Source organism: Aptenodytes patagonicus, chromosome 1, assembly GCF_965638725.1.
Source record: "Aptenodytes patagonicus chromosome 1, bAptPat1.pri.cur, whole genome shotgun sequence".
Classification (NCBI taxonomy): Eukaryota; Metazoa; Chordata; class Aves; order Sphenisciformes; family Spheniscidae; genus Aptenodytes; species Aptenodytes patagonicus.
Genome location: NC_134949.1, coordinates 102896730 through 102917857, shown reverse-complemented (window position 1 = coordinate 102917857; position 21128 = coordinate 102896730). Strand labels below are relative to the sequence as shown.

Below are 21128 nucleotides of genomic sequence, written 5' to 3'. Positions count from 1 at the left end.
TTTACCGTATTATCCAATGCAAAGTAAAGCTGAAAATTATCTGCTCCACAATTCAGAGTTAGAAAAACATCTCTGAATTATATATTTTTCCTCCTTTGTATTTGATTTTGTATAGATATTTAGATTCAGAGTTGACAGACGGCCAAAAGTGTCACAGAAAGAGACATGAAAGAAATACTTCCACGACAAACTGAACTGTCAGAATTATGGCATCCTGTAAGAAAGATTTTTTTACAGCAAGACTTAGTTCCCTCTAGCAAAGCAGGGGAGTTAAAATTAACCGTTTAATAGTAACTGAAAGTACATGAAACTTACACCATTTCAGGCAGGTCCCTTTGCTCCAAATATTCCTCTATTAAGTGAGCCCTTGAAGGCATGCTTACAGAACATTTGTGCGTTTTATATGTTAATAAGGGGGGGGAAGCTTTTGCAAGACCTACATATTACATCTCCCACAAGAGCCAGCTACCCACTCAGTCAAATACAGTCTTCAGCATCCCCAGTGCCAGTCTGCTTGTTTCTTGGACAAGGGAGAAGGGATTAAAGGGGAAGAGGTGGCATGACAAAAATAAAGTTATTAGCATTGGCTTAATTTTTTACCTATGGTACATCTTTGAAGTCAGAAAGTTTATTAAAAATTATTCTTGAAAGTAAAATTGTTTTTATACACAACAGAAGTATAAGACACATTTCATATTAATGATCTAGTAAACTAGTGAACTGTCCCTTAACTGTGTTTCCAAAATATAACTTTCAACCATATGCTCCGTAAATATCTGGAAGAGCAGTCTAGTTTATTAGAAAGTGTAACAAACACATGCAATTAAAAAAAGCTTGGCAAAAGAAACACCATTTTATTCCAGTATACAGTGCTATTTCCATTGAAAAATGGACAAATTCCAAATGAAACTAACAGAAAACCAAAAATCTCTAAAGATGTAAAGACCATCAATGAACATATTTAAGTTAAAAAAACAAACCATGGCATGTTGTGTATTTGAAGTTTTATTGATGGGAATGCAAATATAACCATGGCATATCACAAAAACAATTCATAACATTTCATTAAAAGCAGTTCCTTGAAAACATCTGCAATCATCTGTAACAAATACACTGAATATTTGAATCCTTGTATCTTAAATCAAAATATTCCTCTAGAAGCCTATTGTATATGGTTACTAAAAACCCAACATCAAACTTTACAATAAAAAAATTGCAGAAATACCTAAAAATGGGCACCTAAAATCAGTAGGTATCTCATGCAGCTGTATTTCAGGAAGTGCGGATTATTCTTTCTCAAGAAAATAAATATTCCCATTTGGTCAAAAGGTGTCCCCCCAAAAAACAGAGGGGCATTTCCTGATGGCTAATTATCACCTAGAACTCAAATGAATGCAGATGTTTATTGTTAACATAAATCTTTTTTTAAAATATGCTCTTCAGTCACAAGATTTGATTTAATTCATCAATGTGCATACCTGAGGTGCTATGTTGCCTACATTCAGTTTTCCTGGAAGAGTTACTAAAAGGAAACAAGTCAACACAGTATATTTTAGCTGAACTGTTCATTTTCTTTAAATCATTCTTCCTTTCCAAGGAACTTGTACACCTACTGACAGTTTGTAAAAGAATGCCATACATCTTTTATTTATCTCTCATGTCTTCATTGCTTGGATCTGATCTGTTAATAAAAAGAACACCAGATGAATTCTTGCTGTATTTTGCTTGTTGAAAACATAACCCAGTATTGTCCAGGTTACAGAACTACACTGATAGATATTTTGGTGCAGTTACAAGACTGGGGGACAATGCGGTTAGAGTTGTTTTCAACTTGCTCTCTCATCCACTTCTGAAATTCCTCCACAGCCAAGTTGTTTCTCCTAAACGTTGCTAATTAAACAGGAAGACTCTGCCACACAATTCAATTTTTATCTTTTTTGGGCTTATAAGGTAACTTTAGTGCGAATAAGTCCTGGAGGCTTACTTTATGAAGTACATATTTCAATTTGTTGTACACATTTCAGCTTCCACATAACTGAACATGAACTAACTCCACAACAGCAAAGGATTTAACGTTTGCTTTTGAGTAACTCACATGAAAACTTCTTTGCTCTCAGTAACCACACTTCTCCATACTGCTGCCTGATTGCCACCTCTCAATTCACTTCAAACATTTCCTTAGTTAGCATAAATGTACTGCATCCCCATTACAAAATGTGGAAATCAGCACAATTACTCCCACTAATAGGGAACATGAGCTGGGCTTAGACTGCTGTGAGTTAGGTTAGTTTTACCCTACTGATGATGTGGTGTTGCAATAGTAACCCCATTACAAAATACAGAAATAGGCAAACTCAGCCTTCACCAGGAAAAAAAAGGCAAAACCTTCTTCCTCTGCTGCCCCAAATCTGTGAACTACCTGTAATGGGTCTGCAAAAGGTAACTAAGGAAAGCATGGCTGTTGACAAGCAGAACGGTGCATTCATTAACCAGGTGTCATTTCCTCCACTGAATTTTATGGCATCCACAGGCTGTGGTTTAGGGACCACTATAACTTAAGAGTTGTTCCAAATATTTCCATCTAGTGCTCTAGGAATGAAGAGGAGAATCGTAGCAAAAATTTGTTCTTGAAATATCCAAGTCCTCATCCATTAAAAGTATAACTGCCAAACTGCACATGCTTAGGCAACAGTACAGTTTAAACCCAACCCCTCTTAAGCTTTTGGGGACACTGAGCCAGGGAGTTAACAGAAATTTTTAGATAAAGCCCATCCATGAAGAATTTCAACTCAGAAGATTAAGAAGTTTAACAACCCATGAGAAGTGAATTGCTATGAAGAGCTATGTAGGTGAGTGACAGCAGAAGCACCTGCTTACTGTGCTTAAAAGTCTACATATACAACTTAAATATTTTGTCAGAAAATATTTAGGCAAGCATTTGAGATCCTTTTAAGTAGCCTGAAGCTACGTACAAAACCATCAACTCAAATTTGGATTGAAACTTAGAAGGTTCCTCAAAGATAAGCAGAGACCCTGAAAATCACAGGAGAATATTACAAAATCAGAACTATGCCTGAAATTAGGAAAAAGTACGTGATTTGGAATCTGCCTCTATGATAATAGGATACAGCAGTGAAGGAAACTCAGTAGTAAGATGCTGGTTCCCCACCACAGAACTCTTTTAGATGGTGGAGGATGCATCACTGTTCTTCTGTAGGGCAGTAAATCTTTTTGTAAAGACTAATTTTTGGCTAGTATCCCTTCCTCTGAAAACATGACCAAATGTTTTTGTATTCTGCCGTAACACAGTAAAATAAACCATCTCTTTCTAACTAGCAGTAAGGATTCTAAGTAGAAAGGACAGTATTGTATCCATAGATAAATGGAGATACGTTAAATCAGGGACAATGTTGGATATTATTTAGCTGCATTTTGAAGGAAATGAGCCTAGTGGCAGTGGCTCTGGAGCATCGCTGACATCTAGCGGCTGCCAGAGCCCAGAACACGCCAGTACAGAGAAACCATCTTGCAGATTCAGATTATACTACGCTACCTAATACACTCACAATGTAAGCAACGTAAATTAGGGCGCTAAAATTAGAATGAGTCTACCAAAATAATACCACAATTCACTATTCTATACATTTAGCAGTACACGGGAGGACAAAAGAGACCAGATCCTTACCAACATACGACAGAAGGATATACAGCATCCATACCAAGTTTGTAATTAAAAACGTGTATGTGATGTATCATCTAAGCTGGATCTGATATTTTCTATGTATTTATGCTATGATCGTTATAATGTAAGTTGTTCTTATTTTGGCTCTAGATTAAAGAACTGAGGTTGAATAATCAAAACTAGTGTATTTGTCTGTGTACTTTGCTTATTTTTCTAGCCTGCTTATTCACCATTTCCTGATACATAACATTAAGTTATGTAAAAGTGGGACAGGACAGTAAGAATAAGTTAAAGAACAAACTGAACTACCACAATAATAAATTGAAGTGCAGGAGCTGGTATTATTGTTTACAAGAAAGCGTTACACTGTTTGCAAGAGTATGCATTAATATTTCATAGTACACACTTTTGTCAGAGAAACTGACACAATATTTTGTGTACGTTAAGGAGGTAGATGAAAGGCAAATATGAGATAGAGCATCAGTACTCACTGTGTAATTTGATCTGACAGCAGAAGCGGACAGAAAGAAAACAAAGGAAATAATAAAGAAAACACCTTACAAAATGAAAAAGTTTAACAGGATGAAAATAGAGCAAGAGAATTACATATGATATACCTTGGAGCCAATCCACACCTTCTTGTAATCCTTCTCCTTTAAGAGCATCACTGGCACTGAAAGAAACAAGTCAAATTATGAAAACATTGTAAAAATACCAGTTTTAGTGGAGTCATCACTATACTTGTAATTTACAGAATTGCAAAGTAGCATCAAGTACAGTTTACTTCAGTTTTCTTCACATGGAGAAGGCTGCTTCTCAAATGATATATTCTAGAGTACCTTCCCAATATGGAAATACCATTTCAAGATGTGATCTGTTTTAATTCCAGTTTCAAGGCAGAGGAATCGTTCCTAGAACATAAGGGGTTCTGGAAAAGCTCCCACACAAGGCAGCCACATTTTTATGCGGCACCTCCACTTAAATAAGTCCCTCCTCAGACTGTGCTATAGAAGATACTTACTACCTACAAGAACAGTGATGAATCCTAGAATCATTTAGGTTGGAAAAGACCTTTAAGATCGAGTCCAACCGTTGTCCCATGCAGTTCCTATACACAACGAGAATGCTGGAGTACTGGAGGAAGAAAGTATAGTGCGTACACACTTCATTGTAACAGCAGCCCTAGGAGTGTCTGTTAATATATATTAATATTAAGCTACACTGAGAACAGTGTGAATCTACCTTTTGAATCACAGGGGTATAACTGTTTAAAGGCCCCTCATTCTTCAGCTTATAAAAACCAGCACAGCAGTGAATCTGGACTGTTACTGTGGTTAGCTATGAAGTTACCTTCCAAGACCTTGGGAATTAATCAGCGTCATTTTGGAGACAAAAGCAGTGACCCCAAAACAACGCCCAGGTAATCAAGTTTAATCTTAAAGGGCCTAAAATGAAAATTGTAGTTTTCAGCAGCATTTAGCTGCTGATTTCACTTTTATTTATAGTATCCGAGGACTTTAGTAAGACAAAAATCTAACTTCTATAAAACACTTTTGATAAAAAGAGAGGTTTTTTTCCTTGTGAACACTGGCACAAAATCCTTCTATTTATATGAAAGCTCACATCCTTCAGAAAGAAAAGACACTAGCTCCTACAACTAAAAATCCCCTCAAACATTACATGTACAAAAAGTACGGTGACCCTCTGAATTCACATGAGAACAGTTTACTAAATGGCCTTTCAACAGTAGTTTACTAAAGCATCTGCAGAGTGGAAAAAAACAACTCTAAAGGTTTTATTGCTGATATTCTGAAACCTGCAAGACAAACTAGCAGCAGCACTCTGATAACAATTCTACTCAATTTCCCAGCAAAAAAATAATAGCAGCTATTCTTCTGATAAGAACACTGCTTTCTGATTTCACTAGAAGTCCTCCATTTCATTATTTGGGTAACAGTTCTATTGTGAAAACTTTCAAGATACAGTCTACGTGAATGCATTGTGTGTTTAAAACAAGTTTCATAGCAAGTATTGTAATATCACTGCTGTTTCCACATGTGGCAGCACAGCATTTTATCTGGTTGATTTAATTTAATGTCATACAATACTGAGTGGCATGACAGAGCTAAAATGTGAATGTACAAAGTAATACCAATAAGAGGGCAGAAAAAGGGAAATTTACCAGATATGCCAGGGCTTGTCTTTGATGTTTTCTAATGATAGTAACTGAGATACTTTCACAGATGATATCGCATCCCTGAGGTCCATCTTGTTTGCAAAAAAGAGAATAGGCAGTCGACGGTGCTTAATATCTAGGCATGAGCAGAAATAGAACTATCATGACATTATGCAACACTTACTAATCTCTACACGTAATAAGCTACAAACAATACAGGAAGATATTTTGCTCACCTGTAACTGCAATTCTCTGAAGGTTGTATCCTACCAAGACGCACACTGTTGGGTCACATGGCCTCCGATGCACGCTTCAAGAATGCTCACAAACTTTCTGGCAGGCTTTGGGATCTTCCACCCCCTCTCCCCCTACCTTATACATACATTTAAAGCTGTAGGTATAAATTGCTGGTGAAGCTGAGGAACAGGAGATCAAACAACTGCCTACAAATACTACACATCTCTGCTTAGTGAGGACTGGATGTGTAAAACGAACAGAAAAATGATTTGTGTTCATTCATAACCTCACAACAATAGTTGCATAAGGGTAGTCTGAATTTAGCATCCTGGAGAGCATCCATGACTTCATAAAATAGGAAAAAATTGCACGTGTGGACATCCCTTATCCTACCTTCACTTGAAGACGACTTCTTTTCCAGAAGCTCTCCTCAGCTAGCAGTGAGAGCTACCGTCCAAACCAAGTACACTGGCAATTTCTGGCATACTTACACATTCAAAAGCATAAGCCTCGCTGATTACCACAAGGCTAGAGAGTCATTAGAAGGAAACAAAGTATACTCTCTTCAACCTGTCAGATGTAAAACTGCCAAAAAATTACCAGCACCAAGACTAACCGTAAGAATTTTTCACATTATTTAAACAAAGGATGAATTACAGGATTAGAAAAAAATCTAGATTTGAGTCTATCAACCAATTCTTGATGGGAAAAGAACTTAACCCCCCCCCCCGATGAAAATTGCTATCCAGGCTCTTTTTAAAATAGTAAAAAGAAAAGGTTATTTCACATAGGAAACAAGCTAAGGATTTATTTAAAAACTTCAAACATAAGCCAGCTGCCCCTGCTGGGGGCAGGGGGGGCAAAAGGAGACAGAAAACCAAAAAACCCAACAAACTGTCAATGCTGAAGTGGTTTGAACCTTCCTAATTATGTTATTTTCAACCCCCCTACTGAACCTTTCCACAAAATCAGTGGGGGTAACGCTATCTACCCATACTCAGAGATCATGAGTGCTGACCAAAACACTGACAATTTTCACAAATATGCACCCTATCTGGAGCTATTTTTTCCTCTGATATCCTCCAACACAAATCAAAGGCCTCAGAACACAAGCATAGAGTATCATTAAATCTCTCTTTTGATTCCATAGTTGAACAGCTTTTGTGTGTCCTGATTGAAACTTCTACATTACTCTACAGTATAATTAAATGAACCCTGGTATCCACAGGTTGCAGGTTATGGATAAATTAAAATCACAGAAATTAGTTGACATCACATATGCAAATAGCCAAGTTAATCAAGGATTTTAATTGCTTTAAAAAAAACACTGAAAAAAGGGGGCACAACCCACCCACATAGACTCATAAATGTACACTTAAAGATGTTTGCTAAATAAAGTGGTGGTCACAGAAATTTACATTATTTCCTACCTTAGGACATTGTTTCCTATTATGCAGTATTTCCCCCCCACACTTTTTACAGTTATTAATGGAAAGCTAACATTTTCTAGTTGCAAGTAGTTAACACATTAAAAAAAAAAAATCCCAGACACCAGATATGTGTGATGTATAATTTTATACAAAGAATTTCAGATTTACAGGAATTTCAGTTTATTTTAGAAGCATGTGCTGGAGGTCAAGTGATCCAAGAGTCAATATCTAAAACAAGTAATCTATAGACTGCCATCTTGCAAAATGCTGAAGAATGAAGTTTGATTAAAAAATTAATATGATGGTGATCATTAAACAAGCCGTTATTTGTAGAGTGCATGGTCCACTTATGTAAATAAAAATAATTTATAGTTCTGATTCACAAAACAGTCCAAGCTAGTACAACTTCTAATCCTGTTAATGCTTCACAGTACACATTCCCTTTCACCTGACAGCCTCAGGCAAAGTCTGGCAAAAAGAGGGGACTGTTTTACTGAAGGATTGCTAAGATTTTCAGAGACAGGAATTGAGTCAAGGTTGTTACCCTGCACCTATTTAAACCTTAAGTAAACATGTAAATTTAAACCACTCCAGGAGATTCACAGAGGCAAAAGCATAGATGGGGAGAAAGGAAGAAAAGCAGAACAGTAATACAAATAAAAATATTGGTATGGTAAAACAGTCATATATTGATTCAGTTAATAGCTACTTTTATCAAACATTACTACTAGAAGAACTTTTTATTCTCTTTGGTTCTCTTAGATGTGACCTATCAAAATCCGAAACGATAAAACAGGAACACTGTTGCTGCATTTGAGCTGAGCTGCTCCAAGGCCAAAATACAAAACTGCCCTTTCCTGGTTCTAGGGAATGTACTAGGTGGCCATAGCCATGGTCTTTCAGAACTAGAAGACACAAACACATCAACAACTGAACAGCGCTGACCTGCTAGATCAGCATTAATAACCTATTAATGCCTAAATGAAAAGCCCCACCTAAGCTTGCATCTCCTCAGTCTTAACATTTTCACTCTTTTGTCTTCTAATAAACCAGTAATTTATTACAGCAGTCTTTACCTTCACCCTTGGTCCTATGTGGTTTCCATTTTAACAACAGAATCGCCTTTTACCACTGTGGTTAATATCTGCTTTGGTACAAAGTTCCTTTGCCTCTATGTAATCCACCTGCAGCCTTTGGTTCACCTCGCCCTCCCCTTTCATCGTTGCAAGACTGTCTTTTCAGTGTCTGCATTTGAAGTGGCCCATACCCTTGAACATGAAATTAAGAGGGCCCAGTCAGCTCACACGTACTCAGCTACAGCATCTTTGTTGATGAACTAATGTATTATACGCAGTCTTCATGGAAAATAAAATCATAGTAACATAATTGCCCCTATCACATACTGCTTTTCTTGGTTAGAAATGCAAGTCAGCATCTCCTTTCTTACTTTCAGCACGGTAACCCCGTAAGTTAATGCTTAGTAAATAAATAAAAAATTACAGGATTATTTCGCTTTTAAATTTCCTGCATGTAGTTTTATAATCTGGTTAGTCAGAGCAACTACCTAAAGTGCTGAAAGTCAAAACTGCATATTGCTTACAAAAACATTCCAGTAATGTTGGCTATACGGAAGGGCAAAGAAATGAAGAATTGACCAATCTCGGAACTTAACTGAAAAAGTGTAGCCTCATGTAAAAAAAACAGAAACAACCAACCAACCCCCCTAAAACCAACCTCCCGATCATGAATCCTCTCATATCCTCTTCCATCCTATGTATCCTTTTATAGGCAATTGAAACTGACTGGTATAATTATCCCTCCTTATTTCTGGCTAAAGCATAATAATTTAAAAAAAAAAAAAGATAATGAAGATGAAAAAGATCTAATTAGAAGTTACATTAAAGGATTTAGCTGTCTTCATGGAAAAAAATGCAGACAGGGAGATACTTTTTTGTATGTTTGTCCTCACATACAGGCTTTCCAGCTTCCAAAGGGTCAAAGTCTATTCTTCCTCAAAACAATGCAACTTTTGATCTGTATTGATTAATAAGAGACCAATCCAACTCAGTGTAGCAAACTGAAGTATGATCAGTTTGTAAATGTGAATAGGTATAAAAAAAACCCCCAAACTTATTGAAGACTATTATTGTTCTAGTATTCATGAATGGCTAAAATATTTGCAAAGTACTCAGAATGAAGAATGTGTCAGATAAGGGCTTTTCTTAAGACAACATAACAAATACGGAGACAGAAGGGGAAAAAAAGCCTCCTCACCTGGATGATTCAGAAGGGTGTCAAGTTCCTCTTTGGCCACAACCATTCTTAATTTGTCACTGCTATCAATGACAAAAATAATGGCTTGGCCTTCTCTGCATAACATAAAAAGAGCAAAGAAGCAAATTATAGGTTCTCTTAAACTGTGATTAAGAAAAGGCTTCAGAAGAAACACCAAAAAAAAGCAAACAAACCTGATTTTTTTCCCTCTAATTTTTGTTGGTTTTATTTACCATTAACATTTGAATCCAGTCTTATTCCTGAAATTCAATCTTTTGGTAACCTGCATAATTTTTTTGAGACATGAGGTTGTTAGATGTATGACTCATACAAGGTTCAGTCTATACAGACCCTTCAGAAAAGCTTGATTTCACTACTGAGGCTGAAAAATAAACTCTGAAAATGCTGAAACTGCTATTCTGACAGTGTGGTCAGACAGACAAAATCTCAAGACAGGTTTTTGTAGAAATTCTTTATTTCCTACACTAAACCAAGTTTATTTAGAGAAAGGTCAATTACCTTTTTAGAAAAAACTGTGTCTCCACAGCTGTTTAACAACTAGGCATATGCAGATTAATTTAACTTTTACAAAAGTCTGCATAAACAGGACATTTCTTTTGTTTTGAATAACAGGTAAAAACTTTCAACTATTTCAAATCATTAAGACATTTTGCTGGCAATATGACCACAGTCACAACATATATACAACTATTCAACTCATCATTTCAGGATATTACCGATATTTTATGACTTGATGTTCCATTTATGGAAACATACTTGAAAGCAAAATAAAATCTGACCAATTCAGAAGAACAGTTAAACACCCACAAAAAAAGTATTTTTAATTTACATTTTAATGTAATATTCACTTCTCCTTCATTTAACATTTCTCTGAGACCATTACGGATACATTCTTCACACCCCAGCAACATCTACCTTCGTATTTTGGTAAGAAACAGTCCTAGACCTACTGAAAAACAGAAATAACTTGACCAGCCTAAGATTGTATGAGCAGGTCCATTCTCTTCTGGAGTACAGAAGAACTTTGAGAGCAAATAAAGCTTTTGCATATTAGCTGAAAATGCCTAAGTACTTTTTAAGAGCATACAGTACTTTTCTAGAGGAATCAGAGTCCTAGCATGTATTTACTGCCAGAAGATAGCTTCACAAACAAGTAACAGGGACACAACATGAGTTTACACATATTTAAGACAAGCGTACTTTGAGGACATCCTAGAAGATAGTTTCAAGCCAAATAGAAGAAAAGGGCAAGCTTCAAGTACTTCTGATCAACTACTGTCAAGTAGTTGCTTCGATGATCAGTAGACACTTGATCAGATTTGATTTGATTGCCATTTTGCAATTCTTGCAAAATTAAATCTTGCTTAGCTTTATCAACCAAACAGCACATTATTATTTTTATATTATCCTTAGAAGTTAATCTTAAATATGCGACTACTGCACTGGATCAGGAAAAGAGGTGGATACAAGTGCACATTACATTGTCAGCATTACCTAAGAAACTCCCTTACTGTTAGATGTCCCTTACTGTTGCAGGGCAACCAGGGGATCGCAGGACAACCAGGGGATCAGGCCCAGCCAGCATGGGTTCATGAGAGGCAGGTCCTGCTTGACCAACCTGATCTCCTTCTATGACCAGGTGACCCGCCTAGTGGATGAGGGAAAGGCTGTGGCTGTGGTCTACCTGGACTTCAGTAAGGCCTTTGACACCGTCTCCCACAGCATTCTCCTAGAGAAGCTGGCGGCTCACGGCTTAGACAGGTGTACTCTGCGCTGGGTAAAAAAACTGGCTGGATGGCCGGGCCCAGAGAGTTGTGGTGAATGGAGTCAAATCCAGTTGGCAGCCGGTCACAAGCGGTGTTCCCCAGGGCTCAGTACTGGGGCCGGTCTTGTTCAATATCTTTACCAATGATCTGGACGAGGGGACTGAGTGCACCCTCAGTAAGTTTGCAGATGGCACCAAGTTGGGCGGGAGTGTTGATCTGCTCGAGGGTGGGAAGGCTCTGCAGAGGGACCTGGACAGGCTGGATCGATGGGCCCAGGCCAACTGTATGAGGTTCAACAAGGCCAAGTGCCGGGTCCTGCACTTGGGCCACAACAACCCCATGCAGCGCTACAGGCTTGGGGAAGAGTGGCTGGAAAGCTGCCTGGCGGAAAAGAATCTCGGAGTGCTGGTTGACAGCTGGCTGAACATGAGCCAGCAGTGTGCCCAGGTGGCCAAGAAGGCCAACGGCATCCTGGCCTGTATCAGAAATCGTGTGGCCAGCAGGAGTAGGGATGTGATGGTGCCCCTGTACTTGACACTGGTGAGGCCGCACCTCAAATACCGTGTTCAGTTTTGGGCCCCTCACTACAAGGACGACATCAAGGTGTTAGAGCGTGTCCAGAGAAGGGCAACGAGGCTGGTGAAGGGTCTGGAGAACAAGTCTGATGAGGAGCGGCTGAGGGAACTGGGGTTGTTTAGCCTGGAGAAAAGGAGGCTCAGGGGAGAGAGACCTCATCGCTCTCTACAACTACGTGAAAGGAGGTTGTAGCGAGGTGGGTGTCGGTCTCTTCTCCCAAGTAACAAGTGAGAGGACATGAGGAAATGGCCTCAAGTTGCGCCAGGGAAGGTTTAGATTGGACATGAGGAAAAATTCCTTTACTGAAAGAGTGGTTAAACATTGGAACAGGCTGCCCAGGGAAGTGGTTGAGTCACCATCCCTGGAGGTATTTAAAAGACGTGTAGATGAGGCGCTTAGGGACATGGTTTAGTGGGCATGGTGGTGTTGGGTTGATGGTTGGACTCGATGATCTTAGAGGTCTTTTCCAACCTTAATGATTCTATGATTCTATGAAAAAAGCCATTTATGCCACACAAGGGATAAGTTTACTGCATTAAATACAGCAGTCAGAAAAATTATTTGCTTATGAAGCACTTGGCTAGTATTCTGAGAGCAGCCTAAGGGCATCAGTTATTGAAATCCAAAAGATTTGGGAGACATACATCTAACACTCTTGAACAATGAAGATCTCCTACCCACACAACAAGTTTTCAAATTGCTAACAGATATTTTGCACAGAAAGGAGATGAAGTGTTAATCCTCAATTAAAGAATACTTTAAGTTCTATCACATTAAATATTAATATTTAATCAATATTATAATCTTCAGAATTTCTCCATTCTATTTCTCCAAGCTATTTCTGTGTGGTTTACTACTGTTCACCTTATTTAGATCACCATCAGGTATTACAGAATAACAATGAGACAACACAAATGAAGATTCAAGTTTCATTAGAAGCTAGAAAAACAGAAAATGGTGTCTATTACTAATAAGGCAATACCACAGTGTTATAAAGTACAGTGAATATCCTACTTAATAATTAACATCTAAGAATACTTAGTCAAGTGCTTAGTTACATGTGCCTCATTCTCTGAGATTAAGTTCTGTCACCTCTAAAAATCTCACCCATCAGCCAATACCTTTTGGGTCTTAAGTCACTTACCTACAGAAGAACAGAAAAATAGGAAACTTAACTCATCTTAATGGTTTCTTACAGGATTAGTTTTCAGGTTTCAACATTTAAAACCCATCTCTAGTATGCTCCCCAATCTTTGAGTCAACAAGATCTCCCCAAAAGCATGCTGATTAACAGCATATAAAAATTTTCATTTTTTAGAACAGAAAGAAAAGTTGTATTGATTCAGAATGACCTTCTGTCAAACACCAGGTGTAAGTCGTCTCTGAATCATTTCTAACCACTAGATATTATCATACATTTAAATATCATGTTTAAATAACGTACGCGACAGCTAATATGAACAGCAATGCTTTAAAATAAATGATAGGCTTACTTGTAGTAATGTTCCCAGAGGTTTCTGTATCGCCCTTGACCCGACATATCAAACACTGTGAAAGACAAACTGCAAAGAAAAGAAGTGTATGAGGCACAGAAACAAAGAACATAATCCAAACCCAAACTATTTTCTTTGCTGCCCTGACAGAAAAAAGTCAGATCAACTTGAATCCTAAACTACTGAGAAAAATTCCCAAAAGAATTCTGGTTACTCTATCTGCCTTCAAACTATCCTATCCAGTTTTGCGGTCTTATTATAGAAATATTTCACAATGGAAAACATGTTTGTTTATTCTCTGAATAAAAGAACTAAACCAATTATAAAAAGTTACATCAAATACAAAATAAGCTGCCATTCAGCCTCTCTTTTTATCACATTAGTATTGAATATTGTTTATAATGTTGAGTAAATAAAATTCAGATGAGCCATGACTTAAAATCCACAGCCTGTCTTAATTCTGTCCCTAGACAGGCACCAATAACATCCAAAGGCTTCTGCATGCAAAATAAAAGGCTTTAAAAAAAAATTCCACCTTCAGATTTAAAAAAAAAAAAAAAAAAAAAAAATCACAGTCTGGCATTAACAGGTTACCTCAGGTGACCAAGCTACAAAGGGCAGTCTCCGCAACTTTGAGATTTCACCCAAACGCTAAATACAGCAAGTCAACTTCAAGAACATTACAAAAAACTCTAATCCACTCCTGAAATGTCTACAGAGGCAGCATCAACTTCAGTATTAGGCTTTCCTGCTTTGGGTAGTCCCAAACAGCTCCCCAAGTGGAGGCCACACCAAGATGAGGAGGTTTAGAAAAGGAAGCTCTCCAAACATCCTTTCCACTCTATATCCAGACATCATCTGATTCTAGACTAGCTGCTCTGCCATGTATAAAGTTATTAGCAACCCCCAAACAATGTTTTTATTGTAATATTAACGAGGATTGTAATATTAGATTAATGAGGTTTTAGGGTGGGTTGTGGGTTTATTTGGGGGTTTTTTTTGTTTTGTTTTTAATCATTCTACATGGTGTATTTGCAGGTCATCTCTCCTACTACAGGATCAGAATAAAGGAAAACAATATAAATCAATTTACATTCTCACACAGCCAAACCCCAAACCTGTCTTATGTGCTTTACTGAGACAGAATACAGTTGTTGAGCCTCCTATAAAAATATAAAACCTATCAGTCCCACACATCAGCTCAAGGAATAAACAGTTTTCTTGCAGATCTCTCATCCAGTGGGGCATGCTGCTTGGTTTGAAGACTAACCGCACCCATTAAAAAGACGCTGTGAAGGCTACAGAGTAAGAAAATAACATCAAATGTTACCTCTGTGAGGTATCTTTGTCTCACGACATTCCTTTTCTAAATCTTAGCCTTCATTCAACTAATGATTTCTTCCTCCTTTTCCTGACCTTTGCCTGTAGCCACCATTTTTCATTTAATAAGATTAGACTGCAATCTCTTCAGAGTCCCTCCAGTGAGAGTGCTTAATGGAATATAGGTTACCATCTAAGCAACTGTCTCTCCTCAAGTCTGTAACAGTGCCCTATTCTGAACATCTCAACAGACAGAAATCAGATGCTTGTATTGCATCTATATGCATCTATATATTGCATATATTTTTGCTATTGCAAAAAACTTTTTGGTGGTGGTTTTTGTTTTGTTGTGGTCTTTTTAAACAATACATGGTTTTATAGCAGCACAAAACATACAATATATTCTAACACTGTCAGTCCTGGATCATGATTAGGAATCCTGGGTACTACAACATTTCAGCAAACTGTATGTCATGTCATTATACCACCACACATTATACCCGGTTACATCCCACTGAAAGAGGTAATTAAGCCCAACTATTGTATATTAATTACTACTGCTAAATGGAGAAAATGAAAGAAACTACTACCTCGATGTCTTGAACTTCTCTATACTGAATCCTATTGTTGGAACGATGTCCTGAGTTTGAGCCTTTAAAGGAAAGAAAGCACAACTTTTACAATCAAGTTCGAAAATGTATATATAGAAATATATTTGAAACATGAATATGTTACAGATCTGCTTTTCCCCAAACTGTGCAATACAGAAACTTTCTACAAATCCAGATACTTTATATTAAAAAGGTTCCCAGAAAAGTACAGTAATTCAAAATCAAGGTTTTGTATTTTCTAGGAAATACAGTGAACACTATTGGACAAGAGTATTGAAGACATTTTAGCCTCAAGAGTGAGATTCCACCCTTTACGTTAGCCTGTGTGTACACATATGTGTGGATATTACCTATGAAATAAATAGGAGATAGGTTAACATGGAAGATAACAGCTTGAAGATTATGACTGAGGTCAAAGTTCACAGTATTTGTGCACTTTGGAAATCACAGTGTCAACCCAAACAAGTCTGCACAATGCCCCAAGCCTCTTAGATAAAAGAGGATATACTTCTATCAAGATATTAGATTGGCCATACTCCCAGCTTCTATCCACAGGCTGGAGGAGTCTATTTGTCGTTGGGAATTATACAGCAGACATTACACAATGGCCTAACCATAGTTCTATTCAAACTACTAGACCACTGGAAGACATCACCATTTATCACAGAGGAATGGTCAAAACATAACGCATTATTAATAGATCTGTCTGATAACCAGGTTTACTGCTGAGCTGGCCAAGGAACCTATCAGCTAAGTCGGTACAACAGAATAACTCCTTTAAGAAGCATCGATACTGAACAGGGAGAAAGGTCACATTCCTTAGATTACAGAGCTGTCTGAGAAAGTGACATGCAATCCTTTTACAGGCTTTCTAGAACCCATTACTAAAACCACTGTCTATAAGCAGTTGACTCCTTGCATACACCTGAAGCAAGCTTAGCTTGTTCACCTGCAGCTTCATTATGAAAATGGCATGCCACCATTGTAAACAGTTTAGTCAACAGTTCCTGTCACCAAGGGAAACTTTGTGCAGAGTAGAAGGGGTGTTATTTCTTTAACATTTATTTCAAATGTATTTATCAGGCCCAGAAGAAACAACTGCAAACAGATGGAGAAACACTTGTATCTGCCAGACACTAACATATTGCTCCTAGGGCAAAGTAGCAGTTCTTCTTAGGAAGTCAGGGTTGATCCCGAGCTCAAAATCATCTGTCCATTGAACTTTAAAAAAAACCCCAACAATTTCATCAAGTCTGATCTAATGACATTTGTTGCACATTAGAGAATTTGTCATGTCTTGCAAGGATAGGACTTACACAAGTTGTATGCAAAGCTACCCTCCTAAAGCATCACATTAAATGAAAACATTCAGAAGTAAATTCTCATTACATGATTTACAGTAAAGCAAACAAATTATATTTATTCTACTTGTGTAATTCCCTTGGGACATTCTCTAATGCCTATTACTGTGATAGATCTTGAAGTCTGTGTTCAACTCTAGTTAGGAATCCTTTACTGCTTAAGGCATGACATAAAAACTCTGCTACAATAAAGGTCTCAAAAATTACATAAATAGGTAATTTGCCTGGTACAAATTGTAGCATTTCCCCCAAACGACTGGCAGCAGATAGTAAGCAGTTTATAGCCTTTGTTTATAAATCTACTTAATTTTCAGTGGAAGAATAATTGTCAAGAATGGAAGAGTAGCAGACTCTTTACCATGTTACATTTTTTTAAAAAATGTCCAGTGGTACTCTTCAGGAAAAGTTCAATGGAAGTTAAAAAAACCCAAAAGCTGTGTCCTGATGTAAACAACAAAAATTGCTGTTTCCCAGATGCATATAACCAAGATGCACAAGCCTCTGGCTTTGAACATGCCTACCAAAATGCATTTATTTATATTCCATAAACATACCTAGAGACAAGGTAATCCTACTTTAAATTTTGTTCAGAATACTATACACTCTTAGTCACCTGAAACACTTTTCACTGGATGAATGAACTGCAAGTATAAATGCTACTTATTTGGAAAGCTATTCTGCTTTAAAAATGCTGAAGTCTCCATTAAGTGTGCATCTGCACATTATTTCATATTTTATTGTTTATTTTATACTTAGTGTTTCTCAGGAAGAGATTAAAATAAATGTGAAAAATGTAGACAAGTACAAGTTGTATAACAACTGTATTAATCCCAAATGTTCAACACATTACTTGTAACCACAATCCTGTAGCAATTATTTAAGTGACTTAAGAAAACTGTTTCAGATCCTGATTTCAGCCATCATAAACCTTTCCTTATTGGGTGATCTTAGAAAAAGTGTGCCACATTAACAGTGTTTTTTTGGGAAATGTCTTCATAATATGCATGTGGATGCTTACATTTAGTTTTAGTTAGTTGGAAACTCTTAAAATATATTTGTTCCACCGCACTAAATCAAAAAGCTCTTCCCATCTTTTCCATGGTCACATTTAGTATAACAGCACGCAAAACCAGTTTAAACAAACATCAACTCTGCAGTAAACACATCAACAGTGAACTAGGTAGGCTACTTACATTTGAAGGTTTAAGTTTATTTATGATTGTTGTTTTGCCACTATTGTCCAAGCCAAGGCACAAAACATGAACCTCCTTTTTCTTCAGCCCAAGCCATCCCGCTAGCTTGTCAAACAATCCCATAATTCTGGCTGAAATACACAGGGATCACCTGTGGTTCAGAAAATCAGAGAAGGAAATAGCTGTTGGAAAACCGTTACACATACAGCAGTGCTAGCACAGTAGGTGGGCATATGGCTAAGCAGTCCTTAAACTTTTAAAAAGACAGTGTGAATAAGACACTATACAAACACTGTCACAGCAGGTTTGCTTGGTATACTAAGCAAATGGAGTGTAAGCTGATTATAGCGAAGAGGCCTTGATACAAAAGTAGATTGGCCGTTTATAGCCCTGTCTAGATAATGCAATGTCCTTGATTCACTGGGTAGCGATACTGCCATCATTCTGCGCAGTCCAAACAGAAGCACAACTGCAACGCCTCCTTACCTTCCACCAAACTGGAAAAAAAAGGAAGACCATTACATTTTACTTCAAATTGTCAGTAGTCCAGTCAGTCGTCATGATTTAGACGACGAAGCAAAATAGTATTTCCCTCCTTCAGCACCTGCTACGTAATTTACTGAACCCTGAAGTAAATAAAGTACCCTCTGTCAATTCAATTCAAACTCTAATTGTAACAGGCTTTGCTGATACTAACATGTATAAATTAGGAACTCATTCACTACAAATAGAAACTGATTATAATAGATCCAACAGACATGAAGCCAGACACCATAACATTCACCCACAATTCAGGTAGATGCCAACTCCTACTCCTGCCCAGACACTGATTGAAGTTACCTGGCAGTAGCATATTCGAAGGAGCTAACATCATGCATTCCCTTGTGGTACCTGGCTGACCATACTTTGCAAAGAGGATAACCCTTGTCTATCCTGAATGAATCCCACTAAGAATAATTTCAGCAATTGGACAGCTGAAATATTTGTGACGCATTCAATAATAAAGCATTTAATTAATGCCAGAGGAATTTTGTGGAGTGGTGAAGGCTGTTTTTTTCTCTCAATAAAGAAAAAACACACAGCACTGAACAACTCGGATCACGAACTTAGTTACCCCGGAAAATCATGGCAGGAGGAGGAAGAGGAAAAAACCAACATCAATGACAAGTATTTGGTCTCCCTTCTTCACTAACATTACAAAATGATGATTAACTGCTTTTTAATAGAAATAATTTTAAAATCTTTGAATTTAATAAAGTCACATAAGCCATCACCTTTGTTTACAGTATGTTTTTTTTTTAAATACAGATGCTTTTTAAAGCTTTATCTAGTGCACTTTGATTCAAGACTTGTAGTGATCTAGAGTGGCTATGTGTGTAACAGCTACACACAGTTGTCACCAGATTAAACAAGCCCAACATTAGTTATAGCAAGTCCCTCAAAGAAAAAAAAAAAAAAAAATCATGATTTTTATTCTAACTCCCTTTGTTTTATGCCCCACTCCTTTTTTACTATACATACAACTCTGAAAGCAGATTAAGGCTTACTGTTTATTATCAAATTAACCTGACAAAACCCTGCTCCAGAACACATTACTTCCTAGTCCAATCAGGAGCCTTATCTATATATTCTAGACGATAAGGTCCAAAAAAATACCTTGCAGGTACTCTTAAAATGGAAAAGGAGAAAATGCAAGCACTTAGAAGATACTTCTAGGGCTTCACTTTTAAACCCAAAAGCCTAAATACACATTCTTTGATAACAGTTCCTAGCAACATTTTAATTATAGCCATTTCTCCTAGCAGTTTTTCATAACAGTTGGCAAAGTCATTATTTAAGCATACAACGGGAAAAATGTACCCTTGACTTCTTGCCCTGCCCTTTTTCTCCCGTTCTTTTTCTCAGCTGTGAGGAGTTACAGCAGTTACAGCTGGCACAGCTTCCTTTTTTTGCCTTTTTTTGTTTGGTCCAGGAACTTGTTATCAAACTCCATAAACCTTTATCAAGAGCTGTAAGCCTGTCTGAGGCATCAGTGATTAACACTCGTTGTGACTAACCGGGCTGCGAAACTCCTGAAGATAAGCCAGTCGTCCAAAGCATTTAGAGAAGCAGTGACTTGCTGCTAGGAAGCAGAGCCGGCTGAGCCGCGCAGCTCTGCAGACGCTCCCCCGAGAGATGCCCGGGCAGGCACAGCCGCCTCCCTCCGGTGGCTGCTAAGCAAGGCATCGCAACCCGCTACTCCAGTTATCAGCACGCTGGGCTGAAAGGGGCACCCCGTAGAGCGCTACACGCATCGTGCTTCCGAGTTTTTGAGAGGGCGAGCAGAGCAGATGGCCTGCGGAGGTCCCTTCCAAACTAAACGACCCTAAAAGTCCATTTAATTCGCGCGGATTACTCAAATGTAAACGCTGAGATACCAAGGCTGCCCACGCCGCCCGCAGGAGGCCCTTTCAGATTAGTATCATTTAAAACTCCGGCTGGACTTTCTTTTTTTTTTTTTTCGCAGGACCGCCGACTCCCACCACACTCGGGGTGAGCGGGCGAGGAGCCAGGGCCCAGCACGTCCCCAGCAGCGCCTGGGGCCAGAGCCGGGAAGCCCCTGGGCGGCCGGGATCGCGGCCGGGCTGCTCGGCGCTGCCAGGAGGACGGGGCTTCCCTTCCCGCCGCCGAGCCCCCCTCAGCAGCCCGCCTCGCAGCGGGCGCTCCTGCCCCGAGGCCCCGAGCCGCCCCGGGCAGGGCCGCCCCCGAGTGCCGCGGCAACAGGCAGCGGGTGCGAGTCCCCTCGCCCGGGTCGGGACGGAGGGCCCCGTGCCGGTGGGGCAGGGCCCACCGCTCACGCAACCCCACAGGAGGCCGGGACCGGCCGGCGCCCAGGCGGCGCCCCGCGACTTCGGCTCCCGCGCTCCCCGCCGCCGCAGCACAGACCTCGGCCCGCCAGATGTCGGCCGGGCCCGACCGCCGCCAGCCGCCGCCGCCGCCGCCTGCCCC

General features: G+C 38.8%; 1 protein-coding gene across 1 annotated transcript; it reads right to left on the bottom strand.

Moving 5' to 3' along the window:
* Positions 1–663: 663 nt before the first annotated feature.
* Positions 664–21128, bottom strand: ARL6 (ARF like GTPase 6). Its single transcript, XM_076351018.1, has 8 exons — positions 21066–21128; positions 18141–18291; positions 15566–15627; positions 13656–13724; positions 9800–9894; positions 5865–5994; positions 4300–4355; positions 664–1681 (listed from the first exon to the last, which is right to left on the bottom strand). Exons 2-8 carry the CDS (start codon positions 18261–18263, stop codon positions 1656–1658), a joined length of 561 nt encoding a protein of 186 aa, XP_076207133.1. The 5' UTR covers positions 18264–18291; positions 21066–21128; the 3' UTR covers positions 664–1655.

Bases quoted from the DNA above. Each gene is read 5' to 3' on its own strand.
- ARL6 (XM_076351018.1), bottom strand. From the start codon at position 18,263: ATGGGATTGTTTGACAAGCTAGCGGGATGGCTTGGGCTGAAGAAAAAG. The intron at 9,895-13,655 runs GTAAGCCTATCA...TATGTTATGCAG, and splicing joins CTCTGGGAACATTACTACAA to AGAAGGCCAAGCCATTATTT. The intron at 5,995-9,799 runs GTGAGGAGGCTT...GCTCATGCCTAG, and splicing joins CACCCTTCTGAATCATCCAG to ATATTAAGCACCGTCGACTG.